The sequence below is a fragment of the Eleutherodactylus coqui genome, chromosome 6 (genome assembly GCF_035609145.1).
Source record: "Eleutherodactylus coqui strain aEleCoq1 chromosome 6, aEleCoq1.hap1, whole genome shotgun sequence".
Lineage (NCBI taxonomy): Eukaryota > Metazoa > Chordata > Amphibia > Anura > Eleutherodactylidae > Eleutherodactylus > Eleutherodactylus coqui.
The window spans coordinates 136,943,758-136,966,095 of record NC_089842.1 but is presented as its reverse complement, the minus strand read 5'-3'; the positions used below and the strand labels follow the sequence as shown (position 1 = coordinate 136,966,095).

Genomic DNA, 22,338 nt, shown 5'->3' with positions numbered 1-22,338 from the left:
GGAGTTTACAGCGGGACATTTAAAATGTGCTTCTGGGCAGCTGGGAATTCCTTCCATCAGCAGAAATCCTCCTAACGAGAGTTGTAATCTCGTTTTCCTGCGCAGAAGTTTCCATAGACTCCTGCTCCCATAGGAGTTTATGAAAACTCCTGCACATCATGCACCAAAGATAGGTGTGGATTTTCATGGTGAATTTCATTCATTGCATTTACTTACATTATACTTTACTTTATTCTAGAATTTCATTGCGAATTCCACAGGTAAAATTCTGCAACAATTTTGTTTTTTAATCAGATTACTTTTATGAAAATTATATTTTTGAATACAATTGCCCTATAATTCCATTACATTTATACATTCATAAGTATAATATGCAAAGAACATAACTCAATGATCTGCCAAATAATTCAAATATAACTCCTTAAAGTAGTAGCTGATTCATTACTAAAAATAATCTATTTGCGAATACTTTCGTGCAGATTTTAACATCAGTGGTCAACGGAGATATTGAGCTATAGGAATCAGAAAGGGACAAGTCCTTTCCAGGTTTAGGAATTAAAACAATCACAGCATCTCTCATGGATGGTGGAAGGATGTCTTCATGCAATGATTCATTAAATATCGTCAATAACTGTGACAGAAGCATATCCTGGTAGTGCTTAAAAAATTCATTAGGAAGACCATTCAACCCAAGCGACTTTTCATTAGGAAGTGTTGCTACTGCATCTTTTGACTCATTTAGCATCAAAGGATCCTCTATTTTGACTCTGATCATCACACAAAATTGGCAATTACATCCAAGCCAAATATTCATAAAAATCTTCACAATCCACAATTAACTTCGAAGCATACAGATTTTTAAAATAGAGAAAAAAAAACATCCTCCCAGAATGTTATTAGGCCTTCTCAATGCTGCAGCATAAGATGATGATTCCTGTGCCTTAATTATAGCAGCCAAAAAACAACCCCCTGCTTCCTCTTCCTCTAAGATCTTCCGCTTCATAAAAAGACACTTATTTCTTTCAACACTTCTCAGATCATCTGCAAGTTGAGACTTTGCCTCTTTCCAATTAATTTCTGCCTGTTTAGTGGGAGAATATTTATCTAAAGCTCGTCATTGAAAGACCCTAATGACATCCTGACATTTAGACTTATATAGGCTAATCGTCTGTATATAATGACCATTTATAAATGCCTTCATAGCATCCCACATTATAGACACTGAGGAAAAGCCAATATTAATCTGAAAAAATTCCAAAACAGCCTCCGCCGTTCTAGCATTACTATCAAGCAAGTTCAACCAAAGGGGATTTAACTTCCAAACTCTATCCAAACCAATTTCTCCACCATATAATCAACAACAATTAGAGTGGAGAGTCATCAGACACAGTTCATGGTGGATATTCCACTCCGTGAACATAAGGAAGCATAGATGGAGTACCTATTTGGAGATTTGTTGTAGAAAATGTATTATGTGAACTGTAATAGCAAGAGTATTAGAGTATTGTCAAACTTCTGGATTTCTGAATCTCCACAGGTCATATAAACCTAATGCCATTAATAAATGTGCAAAAGTAGTTGGGGAAGAAGAAGCCACTATAGGGCCTTCATTAAAACTTATTCAAACAGAGATCCAGACAATTCTTATAATCACCAACAATCAATGTAGGTATAGCAGGGTATAGAGCCACAAATTTCAACACCTTCTTAATAAATTCGCTAGAATACAGAGGGTAAATGTATATTGCCATCAAAAATATTTCTTTTGAGCAATAATACATTAAAGACAAACAAATCTCCCTATAGATTCTATAAAAGATGACACACTTAAAACAGATATTATTATGAATCAGTACAAGCAAATGACTTGAGAACACAGATTCAAAATAATGTGCCCATACAGAAAGGTGAAGCAAGTGCACAGTACAGTATCTCCTGTTAAGTGTGTTTGTAATAGACAACAGCTAGTTGAAATTGTTGAATAGATGAAAAAACAGCCTTTTAATTTTAATCTTTTAATTTTGTCAAACATACCACACACATTGCATAACTGTTGGAGCGCTTCTGGTGTGCCTCCACTGCAATCATCAGGCTCTAGGACACTCCCCACACAAAAGACATGATGTGTGAACAGACCCTAAAGCCTGATTGAGAGACTGATAAGAGACCTTGCATACAGGATGGGACACAGCACAGATGCAGATTTTGTCAATTAGTACACATTTGGTTGCAGTTTTAACTGTGGAATGCGTCCTGTGGAACATCTTGCGGAATTTCTTGCGTTTTTTTCCTGCAGACTTTATTACAGCATTATATGTCCTGTGTCTTAGAAATCCACAACAATTCTTCTGGACATCCTAAATTCTGCAGCAGAAAGCTTTCCCGCAGCGGAATTGAATCTTGCGGTCTTGAATTAAAGATGCTTGGATTTTAACAGATGTCAAATTTAAGCCCTTTAGTAATCTCATTGTTGCGCAGAAATGTCTGTGCAGGCTAATTCTGTCCCTTGTGAAATGTCCCTAAAGTGGATCCTTCTTCACAGTTCAAGTGAACAGAACTTAGCTAGCCATTGGCTTTGATAGAATATTAAAGGCGTTTCCAGTGAGCAAACTATTGATGACTTATCCTCAGGATAGGTCATTAATAGAGATGAGCGAGCATACTCGTCCGAACTTGATACTCGTTCGAGTATTAGGGTGTTCGAGATGCTCGTTACTCGTAACGAGTACCACGCGATGTTCGAGTTACTTTCATTTTCTTCCCTGAGAAATTTGCGCGCTTTTCTGGCCAATAGAAATACAGGGAAGGCATTACAACTTCCCCCTGCAACGTTCAAGCCCTATACCACCCCCCTGCAGTGAGTGGCTGGCGAGATTAGGTGTCACCGAGTATTAAAATCTGCCGGCCCGCTGCTCGCCACAGATGCGTTCTCACTTAGCTGAGGGAAAGTGCTGTTGATGCCGGGGCTGCTATAGGGAGAGTGTTAGGAGTGATTTTAGGCTTCAAGAACCACAACGGTCCTTCTTCTCTATATGCGCTCAATGGGGCCGGCGGCAGCAGCGCCGACCCCATTGAGAACATATAGAAGACAAATCATTCTTCTCTGCCACAGCTGTAACAGCTGTGGCAGAGAAGAACGATGTTTGTCCATTGAATTCAATGGAGCTGGCAATACAGCCGACTCCATTGAAATCAATGGGCTGCCGACGATCGCGGGATGAATTGTCGGGAAGGGCTTAAATATATAAGCCCTTCCCTGCAATTCATCCAGAAAAGTCTTAAACTAAAAAATATATATATACTGACCTGCTACCGGCAGCCGGAGTTCCGCGCGGCCATCCTGCAGTGGGTGTGAAGGGGGTGTGAGTCAGACCTGCCCCCTGATTGGCTCAGCGCTGAGCCAATCAGAGGCAGGTCTCACTCACACCCATTCAGTGGGTGTGAAGGGGGTGTGAGTCAGACCTGCCCCCTGATTGGCTCAGCGCTGAGCCAATCAGGGGGCAGGTCTGACTCACACCCCCTTCACACCCACTGCAGGACGGCCGCGCGGAACTCCGGCTGCCGGGAGCAGGTCAGTATATATATATTTTTTAGTTTAACACTTTTCTGGATGAATTGTCGGGAAGGGCTTATATATTTAAGCCCTTCCCGACAATTCATCCCACACTCGCCCGCAGCGCATTGCTTTCAATGGAGCGGGCTGTATTGCCGGCTCCATTGAATGCAATGCGCTGGACAGCTCCGCCCGATTTTCGGGCACCAGTCACGCGATTTGCGGATGCGCATCCGTCATGCAATCCGCAAATCGCGCAAAAAAAACGCCTGTCTGACTAAGGCCTTAGTCAGACGGGCGTTTTTAACGCAATTTGCGCATGCGTCCGGCGAATTTTTATCGGACACATGAGCGCTTTTTATGCGCTTGTCCGATAAATTATAGAACAGAAATCGCAGACCGCACCTATCTGCGATCTGCGATTCCTGTTCTCTTCTCTATATGCGCTCAATGGGGCCGGCGGCAGCAGCGCCGACCCCATTGAGAACATATAGAAGAGAAATCATTCTTCTCTGCCACAGCTGTAACAGCTGTGGCAGAGAAGAACGATGTTAGCCCATTGAATTCAATGGAGCCAGCAATACAGCCGACTCCATTGAAAGCAATGGGCTGCCGACGATCGCGGGATGAATTGTCGGGAAGGGCTTAAATATACTTTCCCAAGATGGCTGCCGGCTCTTTTCCCATCGCTTGCTGTAGCCCGACGTGCGCGCTCCCGAGACGCTACCAGCTGTGTCTCCCTGACAACCAGACGCCCCGCAGCCGCCGACCGGACCCCTGGATTGAACGCGGCCGACCACGGCACACAGTCACCCACCGCCAGGCAGCAGGTAACCGGCGCAGCCCCCCCCTCCCCCGGCACAGCGACAGCCCCCCCATCACAGCGACAGCCCCCCCCCCGGCACAGCGGCAGCCCCCCTGGCACAGCGGCAGCCCCCCCATCACAGCGACAGCCCCCCCATCACAGCGGCAGCCCCCCGCATCACAGCGGCAGCCCCCCCCCGGCACAGCGACAGCCCCCCCATCACAGCGGCAGCCCCCCCCGGCACAGCGATAGCCCCCCCATCACAGCGGCAGCCCCCCCATCACAGCGGCAGCCCCCCCCATCACAGCGGCAGCCCCCCCCCCCGGCACAGCGGCAGCCCCCCCGGACCATCACTTACCTGGGCGGCAGGACGGCGGGACAGCTGGGCGGCTTCTCGGGACAGCTGGGCGGCTCTGCACCTTCCTCTAACAGAGGATGGTACAGAATGGCCGCTCCAGCGCGCTCCCGAGCAGTGACAGCTCGTCTGCGCATGCGCAGAAGAGCTGTAGCGGGGAGCACACTGAAGCGGCTCGTGCTGAAAGGAGAAGACCGGACTGCGCAAGCGCGTCTAAAAAAGCAAGCTGCCAGCGAATTTAGACGGAACCATGGAGACGAGGACGCTAGCAACGGAGCAGGTAAGTGAATAACTTCTGTATGGCTCATATTTAATGCACGATGTATATTACAAAGTGCATTAATATCGCCATACAGAAGTGTATAACCCCACTTGATTTCGCGAGACAACCCCTTTAAGTGTTGGTTGGTGGGGGTTCACTGCTTGGGATCCTTACCGATCAGCTAAATGAAGAGGCTATAGGGCTCATGTAAGTGCCACAGACCCTTCTCAGGCCAGTGACATCACATTCATTCATCACTTGGTCTGAGAGTACCCCTCTCCCGTTCAAGTGAATGGGACTGAGCTGCAATACCATGCACAGCCACTATAGAATGTAGGGCACTGGTGCCTGGTATGGGCTGAAGTGACAACAAATGACAGGTCACCACGATCAACTATTATTGATGTTCTATAGGATAATTCATCAATAATTTACTATCTTTAAGGCTGGAAACACATATGCAGTTTTCGATGCTCTTTTTTTTAGACAAAGCCAGAAGTTTCTCATGCCTCCTCTCTCATCAAAAGCTACACCAAAAACTGCATGTGACTCCAAAAAAAAACCATGTGGGAATCTAGCCTACACTGTGTTCAGGAGATCTGCTTTTTCAGATTTCTTTTTTTTTCATAAAAATGTAGTTTTAGGTGCAAAAGTCTACACAAAGTTCCATTAGAATGCAAAGTGTCAACTGTGCAATCTTTGTTCATGGGATACTGACAGCGAGTATGCACACTATACATAAATCATGTAACGGCATTCATTTACCTTCATAACACTCTGGAGGTTTGAGTTCTCCATCAAAACATTGGCTGGAGGCTGTGTAGCTGCAGGCTTGTGTTTTATTCCGACAGAAAAACCCCACGTTCTCGGAGTGATGCACCAGACCCTCATCAATTTCTGTGACCCAGACCTTCTGATCTCGGTAAATAACTTGGCTTCGTTGCACTGGCACTTTACATCTTGCTGCATACAGAGTGGAAGGAGACACATAAAGAAACACGATTACAAACTGTTCAAGGATTTATTTGCTTTAGGGCTCATGCCCACGAGCAACGCAGAATACGCCTATGGATTTACGCCACAGGAGTACCGTGATTCAGAACAAAAAAAAGCCAGCTAGGGATGGCGTTTTTCCACATGGATTTCCGCAGTCTCGCTTTCTTGATACCAATAGAGACCTCCTGTGGCGTAAAACCGCGGTAAAATAGAATATGCCACGATTTTTTCCCACTCGCAGAAATCAGCGGTACAAATCTGCATGTGTGTGTTGGCAGGAAGAAAGCTGTTCGTTTCAGTAGAACCTTGCCAATGTGGAATTCATGCGCCGATTTCTGCCACGGGAAATGCAATGCAAATCCGTCCGTGGGCATTCACCCATAGGCCTTAGTCAGACGGGCGTTTTTTCGCGCGATTTGCGGATCGCATGACGGATGCGCATCCGCAAATCGCGTGACCGGTGCGTGCAAGTCGCCCGCAAATCCCCCGAAAATCTGCTCCTAGCCGCGTTTCATTAGAAACGGGCCGGAGCTGTGCAGCGCATTGCATTCAATGGAGACGGCAATAGAGCCGCCTCCCTTTAAAGCAATGCGCTGCGGGCGAGCCCGGGATGAATTGTCGGTAAGGGCTTAAATATATAAGCCCTTCCCTGCAATTCATCCTAAAATGTGTTAAAATAAAAAAAAATTGTATACTCACCTTCTCCCGGCAGCCGGAGCTCCGCGCGGCCGTCCTGCAGTGGGTGTGAAGGGGGTGTGAGTCAGACCTGCCCCCTGATTGGCTCAGCGCTGAGCCAATCAGAGGCATGCCTCACTCACACCCATTCATGAATTCATGAATGGATGTGAGTCAGACCTGCCCCTGATTGGCTCAGTGCTGAGAGGCAGCAGTCACTCACCCATTCATGAATTCATGAATGGGTGTGTGAGTGAAACCGGCCTCTGATTGGTCAGGGCTGTGACCAATCAGAGGCAGATCATTCAGCAGGGGCTTTAAAATCCCCGCCGGCTGAATAGTGCCAAGAAGCAGTTCAGGAGAACTGACAGCGGCCGCGGCTGGACTCCGGCTGCAGCGGAGAGGTGAGTATACAATTTTTTTTTATTTTAACACATTTTAGGATGAATTGCAGGGAAGGGCTTATATATTTAACCCCTTCCCGACAATTCACCCCGCGCACGCCGGCAGCCCATTGCTTTCAATGGAGCGGCTGTATTGCCACTCCATTGAATTCAATGGGCAAACATCGTTCTTCTCTGCCACAGCTGTTACAGCTGTGGCAGAGAAGAATGATTTGTCTTCTATATGTTCTCAATGGGGTCGGCGCTGCTGCCGCCGGCCCCATTGAGCGCATATAGAGAAGAGAACAGGAATCGCAGATCGCAGATAGGTGCGATCTGCGATTTTTTGTTCTATAATTTATCGGACGAGCGCATAAAAAGCGCTCATGTGTCCGATACCATTGCAAAGCAATGGTTTTATAAAATCGCCGGACGCATGCGCATGCGCAAATCGCGGCTAAAAACGCCCGTCTGACTAAGGCCTTAGAGTCAATTTTTTGTGTTTACTGAAACCAAAAATAAATGATTTAGAAAAACTTTTAACTAACAGTCGTTATCCTTTAGCCCTATGCACAAGGGCAGATTTTTGCTGCGGAATCCGGAGCGGGCATCCACCTCTGGATTCCGCAGCAATAATCCTCCATAGCATGCTATGGAAAAATTATTCTTCATGCACACGAACGGAAAACAATTGCGGTTCCCGCTCATGGATGGAAGCAGCATGCTCCATTTTACTGTGGTTCCCATACGGACGGCTTCCATTAAGGTCAATCGAGGCTGTCCGACCCGCGGCCCTTCTAGACGGGCTGTAGATTCGGCAGGAAAAGCAGGAGTTTAAAAAAAAATGTACTGCGCATGTCCGACAGCGAGTCGTGCGGACCATCCGCAGTAGAGAGAAAAAGAGGAAAATACAGGTACACGTGGATGCCGGCTGGGCATAGGGTCGGATTCCGCAGCATGCTCCCGCATGTGTTCATGCGGCCTTATGCTAATACAGCATGCCATCGGCTCCTCCCCTTCTATAAATGCATGTGTTAAAAGAATCAAAATCACTAATAATATTGCAATATCTCCTGTTTGTGATGAATTGGCAGTTTTTGTTACAGGTGATTGAGTAGAGGCATGATTCATTTACGGAAGTCTTCAATTTTGCGATGCAGTACTGGCACAGCCCGCAAAGGTGTACCTTGAAGCTTCTTGGCCCCAATATACAACCTGTAACAGGCCTCCCACCTGCCATGTGCCATTTGTAGTACTCGTATTGTCTTAGGGTGCTTGCACAGAGGTGGAATTATTCCACCAGGATGCACCAGAATTTGCCATTGCAGAAATCCGCACAACAACCTGCAGGGCTCATTGTGGATTTTAATGCGGAATTGTAGGCAGATTTAAGCCACTTTCAATTCTGCATAAAAATTCATGTTAGCTGTGCAGATTTTGGCGCAGAATTTTCCGCGTTCTGGCGGAATAATTCTGCTGTGGAATTAAGGACATCTTACGGAAATGTTGTGGCAGATTTCTTACATACAGGAGATGTAATTCCACAATAAATTTTGTGGAAAAAATTCCTCAAGACATTTCGCAGAATGCACTTCGCAGTTAAAACCGCAATAAAATCTGCACTAATTGACAAAATCCACATCTGTGTTGCATTCTGTGGATAATTCTGTCCCATACAGAAGGTTCCTTATGTTTTAGACTCAATATCGCAGGCTGGCTTTATCCAGTCTCTTTGTAAGGGCCAATTTACATGGCCATAGGCGCTTTACATGTGCCTGCCGATGCCGTATAAACCCCTGAATGGCAAAGGGCCTGGTGCATATACGCTGAGGCCGCAATGCCGTGGGGCCTGGGGAGACATTCCCCCTTCCCTCCCCCTCACTAGCTCACCTCCTCTCTCCTCCCCTCCGGCCATTCGCAATGGGAGGGGGTGGAAGGAGGGTGGAACTAAGCTCACGCCTCTTTTCTGCAGCCAGCAATGGGAATGAGCTGAGCTTAGCTCTGCCCCCGTCCCGCCCGCTCCCATTGCAAACAGTGGCAAGGGGCGGAGAGGAGAAGGGAGGGAGTTTAATAGTCTTGCTGCTAAACTCCCTCTAACCTCCTCTCTCCGGCAGCTGTCATAGGCTCCTATAGGAATCTATGCAGATTCCGCCGCCGTCGTGAAAGCCCCTTTGATGCCCTTGTGTGTCAAAGGGGGAGTGTATATTGGCTGGGTGTGAAAGCCCGGCCAATATATGCCCATGTAAATAAGCCCTAAGGGCATGAGTACCATTAACTTCACCCCTATAAACAGCATGTCTATTATATGATCAAGTCATCTACAACACATTGACACGCCAATTGGCTTTATATATACAAATGTGGAACATCTCTGCCATGCATGCAAACTACACTGGACAATGAGCAATAATATGGAGGAAAGAGACTGAATTTTAAGGAGTACACGTATAACGTAAAATAAGAAAAATATTATTAAGAAAAAAAAAGTGGAAAAATGAAAGATTAGAAATTCGAAACATATTTTTTTTTCTAAATCCACTTCCTTCCACTCTGAGCCTAACCAGCTAACATCAAAAATTGAAAAAAAAAATGTACAAAACTTGTGCAAATGTAAATTCTTATCCCTTCCTTTAAAAAAAAATGCAAAAAAATCATTTGCAAGCGCACAGAAAGGATGATATAATGGTGTGTGGACAACGAGAGCCTGTAGTCATATCTTACCTCTGCAGGCTGGACCATCAGACCACTGCCCATTTGCCATACAGGTAACACTGTGTGGTCCATCCCTAAAGAAATTTCTTTTGCACATATAGTATATCACCTCTGAGACTTCATACTCTGCTTTCTTCACTGCTACAAGAATGCCTTCTTTGATTTCTGGAGGAGGTGGACAATAGACTTCTGAAAAAAAAAATCACAAATTTCCTTATGAACATTTTCACATGGGAGAAAGGGATCTTTTATGCCGTCTCATGTTCCAGTCTTTGGGTGAGAGACCACAACCTTTGTACCCCTATAGTAACAGGGGCATAGCTAAAGGCTCATGGACCCAGGTGCAAAAGTTTATTGTGGGGCCCCCCAACTTCTCTTGACCACCCCTGTTTGCATACCTGTGTAAATCCGTGTTTATCCATTGAACTTTTCTTCCCTGAATCCTGTGTAGACTCCTACATGTATTCATAGAATGATACTACACATAGAAAGATACAAGGCTGAGAAAAGTATTTGCTTGAGGGCAGAGGTGTAACTTGAAAATTCGGGGCCCCAATGCAAAATCTGTAACAGGGCCCCCAACTATAATGCTTTATTCATAGTATTGGGCTTCCTATATGGAGAAGAGAGGCCTTATGGGCCCCCCTAAGGCTCCTGGGCCCGGGTGCAACTGCATTCCTGGCATCCTCTATAGTTACGCCCCTGCTTGAGGGCTTATTTCGACGTGCGTATATCGGCAGTGTGTATCGTTAAGGTTTTCACGCCCGGCCGATACACACTGTCTCTCTCTGCAAGGGCAGGAGGTGGTACAGGCTGGTAGCAGTGCACTACGCTCCCACCCCCTCTCTGCCCTCTCTCCGCCCCTTGCCACTGTTTGCAATGGGAGGGGCAGGGCAGAGCTTAGCTCCACCCCCACCCTCCTATTGCAAATAGCGGCGAGGGGCAGAGAGGGGGCGGGAGCTCAGTGCACTGCTCCCGGCCCAGCCCATCTTCTTCCCCTGCAGATAGGGACAGTGTATATCAGCTAGGCTTGAAAACCCGGACGATATATGCATGTCGGAATAAGCCTTCACACCCACTTTTTCTATGTGTTTCACATTTAAACATTTCACATCATCAAGCTAATTTTAATTTAAAAGAAATAATATAAGTAAACACAAAAATGCAGCTTTTAAATAATCATTCTATTTATTGCAAATGAAGATTTATTCCAAACCTATATCACCTATGTGAAAAAATAATTGCCCTCCAAAAGCTAAAAGCTGGTTGTGCAACCCTTGGAAGTAACAACTGCATTTAAATGTCTGCGATACTTTGCAATAAGTCTTTTACACCTCTGCTGACAAATTTTGGTCCATTTTTTTTGTAAAGGGTTTCACAGTAGCAGGATAAACACCTGGATGTTGATAATACTTGTCACAGAAAGGGTTTAGAGTGTCCCTCTTAAAACTGAGCTTTCATTAATAAAAATGTATATAAAAAGGATTTTTTGTGAATCCTAAAACAGACACAGATACAGACAACAAAAATTAGTATAACGTGACCGGCGTTATCTCCCGAAAAAATGTAAGCCAAAGTCAGGTATCTGGGGAGACGTTTTTAGGTAAAAAAAACTCCCTTAGCGGATAAGTGAATCCTGTTACCCAGTACCTAAAAGGTAGTTATTGGCTGGGGATATTTCAAGGGTCAAGTTTGAAAAATCAAGTTCCTGACTTGTAAATAGTTATATCAGCTAGCGTACTGTTCAAGAAGACGGTTTGTACTTAAATGAACGGTGCACGGTTATATCTTATAGAGGTCGCTGTCTGATAAAACACCTATCTTGGACACACATCAACGCATAGAGAACATGAATGTCCCAAATCAGGATGTATGTACCAAGAGAAAAAGGATGATGGATATAACCTGGTCAATGCCACGTAAGTCCCATATGTGGATAATGGCTCTCACTGTGGTCCACCGGAGTCCCAGAGCCTTAACTTTGTAATCCTTTCCAGAGTGGTAAATTTTAATGACTTTGTGTTGCATCTGTATTTGAATCACTTTAGAAAGTGGCAGCATGTGGTGCTTTTTGAGACCCTCCAGCCTGCTTCACATTGCCAGACAGGTTCTATGTAAGTGATGTTTAGATTCAACGGGTCTGGCAGTAATCATACCTCGAAGTGGCGAGTGCAATTGAACTCAATTAGCAATTGAATTTGGTTAACTCGTTGATTTAGTAGCTAATTACTTTTTCACTTAGAGTTGAAACAGCATTTTTCCTTCAATTAATGAAATCATCAGTTAAAATTAGCAGTTTGTGATTATTCGGGTTAGACTTGTCTAATATTACAAGAAGTTTGATGATCTGAAACATTCAAGTGTGATAAATATAGTATATGCAAAATAGGAAAAATTTGAAAAAGGGCAAATAGTTTTTGACAGTACTGTAAATATCCTGGGTGAACTATTTGAATGTAACAAGACAGCAGCAGTAACTTACTTTTACATTTGGGAGCATTTTTAGACCAGGCCTTGTTCTCCAGGCACTCTGTGAATATAGGACCTTCAAGTATGTAGCTGTACGTGGAAAAGGTACAATCATATAAGTCTGTGGGAAACATACAACTATGTCTTATACTGCATCATAATATATTTGCTGATATAAAATTGCCATGTCTAGTTTATAATGTGGACTGATTTGACTTTTCTACCATCCAGGAACAAGAACTTTTTTACAGTCATTGCAGATTATGGGCTAGTAATACATGGCTATGACTTGCTTCTACATATCTACAACTAACTGGAGATGCATATTGCTATATCTCAAGTCTAAAAGAGACCAAGACTTTAAACTTACCCTGGGTTGCATCTATACTGAACCAGCGCTCCTTGTATCAAATGGCCATTCTTTATAAAGTATCCATTCTCAAGGCTTGGAGGATTATCACAAGTGGATACAACTGAATTTTCAAGCAAAGTAGTGTTAATCATTAGCTTATGTGGAACCAAAAACTCATTGATATCACATTATGAATCATAAATAATATTCAGTAGTATATGAACATCATATAGTCCCCACTTGGGACATCTGTCTTTTAACCAGAGTGGAGAGAGGAGCCGTGTAATACTACATTTCCCTTACAACAGCCGAGTATATAGAAATGTCCGAACTCTCTTGCTATGGAGAACGGTAAGTTCTGCTGCAAACAACCCACTTAAAGAAAATCACTACACCTAATAAACCCAATTACTATGGAGATTATTTACTTGTGCTCGTCTTAGCAGAGACCCGCTGGTTTATGACTGTACATTATTGGTAGAACACAAGCTGCAATAATATACTGACCAGTCCTTACATCAACCTCTTAAAGAAGAGGGTGTTTCAGTCCTAAAGTACTGGACACTATAGCAATTTTACCCTTGTGATGGTTTTATGACCCTATTTTTTTTCCTGGCCTGCCTAAATTATAATTTAGGCAACGTGATTTTTGTGCCAAAGAAATGCTTATTTGTTCCTGTTAGCTTATTGTAAAATATGGAAAAAAACATTCATTTAGAAAAAAGTTTGCTTTTGTGGTCAGGACATCGATAATTAAAAATATATTTTTGAATTTCTAGTTTCAAGGACATACATAGTGAGAAAAGAAATTACTTACAATCATGAGCCAAAGTCATTGTACAATGCAGAGTATGTCCATACAGTTCAAAATTAAGTAAAATGTCTGGTTCTTTTTGATTGACAATTGTGTACTTGGTCAATTTGACATACCAGCCCCCAGATGTAGTCGCCCACCATATTCTTGTTGTACTGTCCTTCATAAGAACGCTCGAACTACTGCATATCTTGGTGGAACCTTTCTCCTTGTTCCTCACAGTATGCTCCCATGTTCTGCTTGAATTAATGTAGATGAGAATCCAGGATATGAACCTTGAGCGACATCCTGCAACCCATAGCAGGGTATTTCTTCACCATCGTTTCCACCAACTCCACATAGTTGTCTGCTTTGTGATTTTCCGAAAACCCCTGAACCACGGCAACAAAACTGTTCCAAGCTGCTTTCTGTACTTCCGTGAGCATGTCAGGAAATTTCGGATATTCTATGATCCTCTTGATTTGTGGTCCTACAAAAATGCCAGCTTTTATCTTGGCCTCAGTCAGCTTCGCGAAGAAGTTTAGTAGATGTTTCATCACTGTAGATTCTTTATCTAGAGCTGTGACAAACTGTTTCATAAGCCCGAGTTTTATGTGAAGACTTGGCATTAGAATCAACTTAGGATCTACTAGGGGTTCGCACTTGACATTGCTTTGTCCCATTAGGAAAGCAACCATCTTGAAGTCTCCAATTACCTCCCAACCATAGTGATCGTACTTCAGAACTTGCAACAGGAATTTGACAATACTGTATTCCCCCCTGAGATGTGCAGAGTGAGCCACTGGAAGGGATGGAAATTGATTTCCATTGTGGAGCAGAACTGCTTCCAGGCTCTTGGAAGAACTGTCAATGAAAAGGTGCCAATACTGTGCACTACAAGGTATCCCAGTTTCACTGAATAGACCTGTCACATTGTGGCAGTAATAGAGTCTACCTTGAAGGGTGAAGAAGGTAGAAAATATTTGATGACGTTTTCTTTGACTTGTAAGTTCCATGCTATCATCCAGCAAGTTCCACTGTTTCAGCCTGGATGTCAGAATTTCTGCTTTAGCTTCTTAAGACTAAGATCTCTTACCAAATCATTAATATCCTTCTGGTTTGGGTAGTATGGTCTTCTGTCATCTTCGGCATGGAAAGGATCAGTGTCCGGAAATCAGTGGTATTTTCACATTATTTGGATAGTAAACAAATGGTTATTAACAGTTATTGAGCCAAAACTTTTATTGTCACATTGCTGACTAAGATTAGAAGTACAGTGCAGATTCATGATTCTACATCTGCAGTAATTGTTTTGTATGCTTATATAATGCTGTTATTTTTTGTTGCTGGATGATAGCGTGCAAGTTCATATCCTGGATTCTCATCTACATTAATTTAAATAGAACATGTGAGCATACTCCGAGGAACAAGGAGAAAGGTTCCACCAAGATATGCAGTAGTTTCAGCGTCACTATTAAGGACAATACAACCAGAATATGGTGGGCGACTACATCTGGGGGCTAGTACGTCAAAGTGACCAAGTATACAATTGTCAATCAAAAACAACCAGACATTTTCATTAATTTTGAACTGTATGGACATACTCTGCATTGTATAATGACTTTGGCGCATGATGGTAAATAGTGTCTTTTCACACTGTGTATGTTCTTGAAACACTCAAAATTCAAAATCATATATTTTTACTTATCGATGTCCTGACCACAAAAGCAAACTTTTTCGAAATGAAAGTTATTTTCCATAAAATTTTACAATAAGCTAACAGGAACAAATAAACTTTTGTTAGACACAAAAACTGTGGTTTTTTTGTTGCCTAGTGTTTGCTGGCTTTTTTTGTCACATATAGGGCTATATTTTAATACCCTTTTTCCCCTTTTTCACCAACATTTTTTCCAGTTTTTTTCACTTTATTAAGGGTAATGTGTGCAAAAGGTTAAAAAAAGATTTTTTGAGTCTATAATTCTTTGTTTTTTTAAAAACAAAATATAGTACAGCAATGGGTTTCCTTTTTTTGTTTTAGAGATTTTGATATATAATTTGTAAAGTCTTTACAGGTCGGATATGGTGACAGTCTAGGTTGACGTGCGCAGTGGGTGGTTTTCTTTATATATATATATATATATATATATATATATATATATATATATATATATATATATATATATTTTATTTTTTTATTTTTTTTATTTTATATTTATTTATTTTATTCTGTAATTTTTTTTTCACTTGGAATCATAGAGTGGTAGAGTTGGAAGGGACCTCCAGGGTCATCGGGTCCAACCCCCTGCGCAATGCAGGATCACTAAATCATCCCAGACAGATGTCTGTCCAGTCACTGTTAAAAGACTTCCATTGAAGGAGAACTCACCACCTCCCGTGGTAACCTGTTCCATTCATTGTTCACCCTCACTGTCAGAAAGTTTTTTCTAATTTCTAATCTGCATCTCCTCGCTTTCAGTTTCATCCCATTGCTATATAATTTTTTTTTATTATTTCATAGTTTTCCACTGTAACTGGTGCCTCCATAGGAGCCCCAATTACAGGGGAAAACACCCCATACAGGGACAACAGTCACGGTGAGCGCTGTTCTAGGGTCTGCTAAGACCCTACAGTTCTGACATGCCGAGTTTCGTTTGCAATCACGTGATCACTGGATTCCATGCAGGAAACTGCAATACTGCTTCCTGCATTCTCTACATAGTGCTCAGTGAGCACTTTGTAGCCTATGAAAGAGAAGGCAAAAGGGGTTCAAAACGGCTGAGCACCTGACCTATTCCTGTTAAATTTTGGCTCGGTGGGTTTTAGATGTACTTGGTTACTGCAGCCTGCAAACCCAGCATAAAACCACTGGCATTTCAAGTGAATATCATAGATGGTCTAGTTACAATAACACCAGTCAGAGACGTAACTAGAAGCTCTTGGGTCCCAATGCAAAATAAGTAACAGGGCCCCTACCTACCATGTGCTATTATTATTGTTGGTGTTTTCTTATGTGATGGAAAGGCCTTTGGGCTCCCTAAGGCTACAGGGTCAAGGCTACAGGGTCTAGTAGTGACTGCTACCCCTTCACTCCCTATAGCTACGCCCCTGGCACCAGTCAAGGTGTGGGATATATTAGGCAGCAAGTGAACAGTCAGTTCCTGAAGTTGATGTGTTGGCATGGCAGGCCTGAAAAGACTTTGAGCATGTATGGCTGCAAATGTGTAATAATAGGCCCCTACAGATGAGTGTATTTTAGCATTGTATTTGGTCCGCGTTTTTCAGACTGTAATATGGAGCTAATGTAGAGCTATGTATCTATTCACACAGTTGTATTTTTCACAATGATTTTTAAACTCTCAGCAGGACCTTTAAGAAGCCTTTAATAGAAGGGCTTATAAATAAGCAGCACAGTCGGTAGACAAGACGGAGCTTTGTTCTGCTTTCAAATTCATCTACATATCTATGTATTATTTTCATGTTTCTGTTTATGCAGAATGATTGATTCATCGGATTCCAGAAAAAGGTGAATTTGCAATTTTACCTAGCACCAGCAACACAATGAATAATGAACTTTCTCCCAGAATGCTTGAATAATCTAATGGTTTTCAATTTTTACATACAGAGGAAAGCTTCCATTTCCCCAAGCACATAAGTGTAACAAAATCTCAACTGTGGCCACCATCGGGAGGGCAACCTCTATACAGCTGTCTATGACTCCACTGACGCTCAATATGTGCTGCATGCAGATATGCCCCCTTGTGGAGGTGCTCATACTTTATAATATACACCCTATTGACATTTTGCCACTGAAAGTGATTACACGGGACCAGAAATGCAGAAGGAGCTGATTTAGTCTTTAGGAGTTAATATGAGAAGACTTGCCCGCACAACTGTTAGCACAAACTTTTCCCTGTTGCTTTCTTACTTGGCGCCTGTGTAGATGCTGCACTTTGTAGCCCTGGTTAAGATTAGCATGGAAGAATTTTTACTGCAATATTTAGGCAGCATATTAAGTAGTGATTTACAGTGTGCATAGGAATAAATGAGCTCTTTTGCTGGCAGACAGAAGATAACAGCTGCACCCAGGTCCATCTTCTGGCATTCCCACTGGTAACGTGTTTAAAAATGCAAAGGGGAAGATTGCAGAGACTCCACATGTGAGCAGCATTCTTATGAATTACACAGCTAAAATAAAAATGAATCCTGTCACTTTGCTATTACCGTCACAGGGTGCTGGCACACTCCACTTCTTGTCTCCTTGACAACGACTTTGTGCCATCTCCTGTCCATTGGCCATTTTGAATCCCGGATGGCAGCGCACTAGCATCTGATCTCCAAAGTTCCATGTTTCCTGCATCAGAGTTACATTGGCATTCTCAAGCACTACGGGCCACGGGCAGCTGCTGCGGGCTGGAATAAGAGTCCAGTGTCATTCCACCATCAAAATGTACAGTGACTTGTGCTTAGAAATAATTTACTTGTACTAACGAAGTGCAAAGCAGTCATCGGTGAAAGCCAAATGTTACTTTTGCCATAGAGGTTATAAATGGGTGCAGCAGAGTTGCATTTACCCAGCTAACTCTTTAGTGTTATTTTTTAATGCATCATGAATATTGTAACCAGTCTTAAAGAAAAAGAGGTTTCCAATGTATTAATATTATTAATACTAATAATAATTAATTAGCCATATAAAAACAGACAATCAGGACTAATATGATAAAAGCCAGGGTGGAAAAATCTGTAAAAGTGCTGATGAAACAATCAACCACGTAACTGAGCTGTTGCAAAAAATTGCAGAGAAATTGAAAGAAAGACACAATTTGGTGGCAAAGATGATTTATTAGAACCCCTGCAAATACTACCATCTGCCTATAATAAAGAATTGGTGGGGCCATAAGCCCGCAAAAAGTGGTTCAGAATGAAGCAGTAAAAATACTGTGGGATTTCCATATGAAAACAAAGTCTTGGTCCATTTGACCATCATTGGAAAGAAAAGGGTTTCAACATTGCTATACCTGGTGATGACAGGGTTAATGAGAAACAACAGAAAATAGCCAAATATGAAAATTTGAAGGTTGAAATACAGTGTCTCTGGCACAAGCTGGTCCCAGTTGTAATCGGCACACTGGGTATTGGGTTTAAAGACCTTAAAACAACTAAATACTGACAAATTTAGTATCTGTCAATTACAGAGGGTCAGACTTTTGAGCTCTACGTTCACTTTACAGTGATATATAACATTTTCCTACCGTGTTTCCCTAAAAATAAGTCTTACCCCTAAAATAAGCCCTACCCTGATCTATTGGGGGGCCTGAAATATAAGCCCTACCCTGAAAATAAGACCCAGCTATACTACATAAAAACAAAAACAATACTTAGGTAGCAGGGTCGTCCGTGTCCCTCCCGTTGTTCTCCTCTGTTCCAGAAGTCTTCCGTACCATTCTCAGCGCCGACAGAACATCGCTTGCTGTTTGTAAAGCTAGCCTCCAGCAAGCGATTTCTCTGTTTGGTTCTTGAGTGCCGTGGCTCAGTCAATCACTGCGGAGCTCAATGAACCAATCACAGCATCACAATTGAATGGCTGTGATTATTTTATCGAGCCGCGATGCTTGCGAACCAATCAGAGCAATCACTTGCTGGAGACGGGGTTTACAAACCCCGTTATCAGCAAGCAATGTTCTGTTGGCGCTGAGAACTGCACAGAAGCCTGCTAGAACTGCAGAGAACAAGGGATGGTGCCTGCTAGTTAAGTATAAGACATCCCCCGAAAATAAGACCCTGTGCCTCTTTTGGGACAAAAATTTATATAAGACAGGGTTTTATTTTCATGGAAACATGGTAAGTTCCTAAGTGGATCCTAATGAGGTATGAAGACAAATTACCAAGTTGTGATTTTGTGCTTGTGTTGTACTGTTTGTATAGTGTATAATCATAATAATAATAATCATATTTTTGTTTTAAGCTACCATTAAAGGCATATTCCTAAAATTGACTATCATCCATCTACCTATCAATAGGACGACCTGAAATAGCCGAGTACAAGAGCTCTGTTATCTTCGGGAGTGCCGTAGATATGAATGCAGTGTGCATGCTCTGCTGCCACATGGCACTCCTGTTTTTGGGATTAGTGAGGGTCTCAACTGTTGAGACACTTGCCAATTAGACTTTTCTCAACTATTCTGTGGATAGGTGATAAAAGTTGATTTTAGGAATACCCCTTTAATTCCAGGGCTCTGTGCAAATGAAAATGTGTGATTTAAGTACATTACATAAGACAAAAACAAGTGTAATAATCCTGAACTCAATGAGTGACCAATTAATACAGAAAAAGAGGACAGTTTACAATGTAGAAGTCAGGTTGAAAGCTGCTCATATGATGGTGGCAGCAAGGTTATTGTAGATTGTAGACTTTGCTGAAGACGTGTTTTCAAGTTGCTTTTGCAGGTTTCAAAGGTGGAGTAGAATCTGTTTGGAATAGCAAGTTTCAGAGTACGGGGTGAGGCAGGTGAATTCTTGGAGATGCTAATGTGAGGAGCAGACTAGAGGAGGGCCGAGAATGAGGTCTTGCAAGGTCTAGAGTGTGAAGGTACACAATAAGCTGTGGCTGAAACCTAGTTTATTCTGCAACTTCATACTTAAAGCTGTTTTCCAGGGAGAATGCTATTAATGACCTATCCTTAGGATAGGTCATCAATAGCTAATCAGCAGAGGTCCGTCGCTCGGGACCCCGACCGATCAGCTGATCGTGTGCTTGCTGGCAGCAACGCAATTACACAGGGGTTTGTAGCGGAAGCAGCAGAAGTCTCTGCTCTGACTTCTGTGGAGTGGCTGGCACTTGTAACTACAAGCACGGCTCTCATTAAAATCAACACTGACCACTTCCGCTGTTTCCACTTCCTCCTCTGTGTAATTGCGGCGCTGTCAGCGGGCGCACAATTAGCTGATCGATCGGCCGACCCGAGTGACAGACCCCAGCTGATCAACTATTGATGACCTATACTGAGGATAGGTCATTAATAGCATTCTCCCTGGAAAACAGCTTTAATCTATTTCTTGGATGTGCAGACTTTTGTCATGCACTCCATTTTACCATCTGTTCCAGGTGGTTCAGTAATAGTGTATAGCTAGGTATTCAACTTTCCTTACACTATTACTGAACTTTCATTTAATTGGTGCCTTTTTAGCCCAAAGAGAGGTATCTGTCGCACTAGGTACCAATCCATTAAGGTTTACCTTGGCATGGTGGATGGGCACACACTAATTTCATCAAATTGTGTGCCAATACCCCTGCTTTTTATGTGGCTAGTATAAACAACAGTTGTGCAGTTTATGCAGATATTAGGTGTGTATGACTATATATGGTGACAGCGGCAGAAATATCCCCTCTCCCAATGCGCTGACTTTGTTTTGTATAGGCATATAAATGTGATGCAGCTTCTTTCTCTGCTCCCTCCAGTAGAATCCTGTTTACGTTCTCTGCTGGAATACAAGCTTTTGCAACAATATATCCTCTGTAGAATATCTGTTCAGGCGCCTGCACACGGGCGGAAATCCCGCGGCGGGATTTCCGCCACTGAAAGCCTGCATAGGATTGTGTTAACAAACGCAATCCTATACAGACGGCCGCGGTTTGGCCGCGCAAAATCTCGCGTGGCAAGCAAACCGCGGCATGTCCCATGTCACAGAAACGCCACTCACCCGGCCGCCGGCTCCGGTCTGCGCATGCGCCGGCTGCCCGGCAGCCAACACATGAAAGAGCCGGGGCCGCCAGGCGCGGGTGAGTACGCGCTCATCCCTGCAGGCGCTCGGGTCGGGTCCCGCGGCGATAATCCTCGCCGCCGGATCCGACCCGCTCGTCTGCAGACGGCCTTCCTACAATATCATGAACTAGATTTTCTGGACGATGGGTAGCCAGTGAAGGAAATGATAGAGGGCAGAGGCAGAAGAGTAATGGGGGTAGAAACCCTTATAAAAAGGATAGATTTGTAAGGCAACAGTGGGTAATTTTCTACAGCCTTATCTGTAGTACTGCAAGACCACAACATACTATACATCACCATATCGGGAATTACTTTGTGTCATGATGATCATCATCCATTCAGTCGTATCCGACCTTCGGTCACTCCATGGATCAATGTTCTCTCATGTATTCCTGTCTTTCATCGCTGCTTTCAGTTCGGTGATTGACATGTTCATGGTGGCCTTGATTGTATCTAGCCATCTTATTCTTTGTCGTTCTGATCTTCTCTTCCCACTGACTTGCCAAGCATCAGTACTGTTTCCAGTGAGTCAGCGCGCATCACGTGGCCAAAAAAAGAGAGCCGCTGTTTGATGATTTTGCCCTCTAGTGATATTTTCGGTTTGACGCGATCTAACCCTACCTTGTTCATTGTCATGGTAGTCCAAGGTATCCTTAGCATTCTCCTCCAGCACCATAGTTCAAACGTACAGTGATCCCTTGCTATATCGCGGTTCAAGGATTGCGGCTTCAGTACATTGCAGATTTTAGATAGACCATATATAATTCTGTTTTCGCTTAGTTTTTCGCTATATCGCGGAATTTTGAGGTACATACAGGAAATACAATACACCACTAGCGCTTTCAAATGCGAGATTGTACACGGCACACTATTGGCTGATGGAATGTGTTCTGTATCCTGGGTGCTGATTGGCTCACTGATCGTAGCATCAGTCTGTTTGTTCACTTTTGCGATTATTTGTCAGTTCACCCGACAGATTCATTTGTGTAAATATAATGGCGCTACTTTGCAGATTTTCATATATCACGGGAGTCTTTGGAACGTAACCCCCGCGATAGACGTGGGATCACTGTATCAGTTTTCCTGAGTGTCCAACTTTCGCTACCATACGTCGTTATAGGAAAGATGATTGCATCGACCAGTCTGGTTTGTGTTGCAATGCTAATATCCTTGCTTTTCCAGATCTTTTCCACTCCTTGCATTACAGTCCTACCAAGTATAAT

General features: G+C 43.2%; 1 protein-coding gene across 1 annotated transcript in view; it reads right to left on the bottom strand.

The window, feature by feature from the left end:
• LOC136631471 (beta-2-glycoprotein 1-like) overlaps positions 1 to 22,338 on the bottom strand; it is a 52,764-nt gene that overhangs the window by 4,815 nt on the left and 25,611 nt on the right. Inside the window, exons 3-7 of the mRNA XM_066605769.1 lie at positions 17,577 to 17,765; positions 12,581 to 12,683; positions 12,224 to 12,300; positions 9,751 to 9,930; positions 5,741 to 5,938 (exon numbers count right to left, since the gene is read on the bottom strand). Coding sequence (XP_066461866.1) covers positions 5,741 to 5,938; positions 9,751 to 9,930; positions 12,224 to 12,300; positions 12,581 to 12,683; positions 17,577 to 17,765 — 747 coding nt within the window. The remainder of the gene's footprint in view (positions 1 to 5,740; positions 5,939 to 9,750; positions 9,931 to 12,223; positions 12,301 to 12,580; positions 12,684 to 17,576; positions 17,766 to 22,338) is intronic.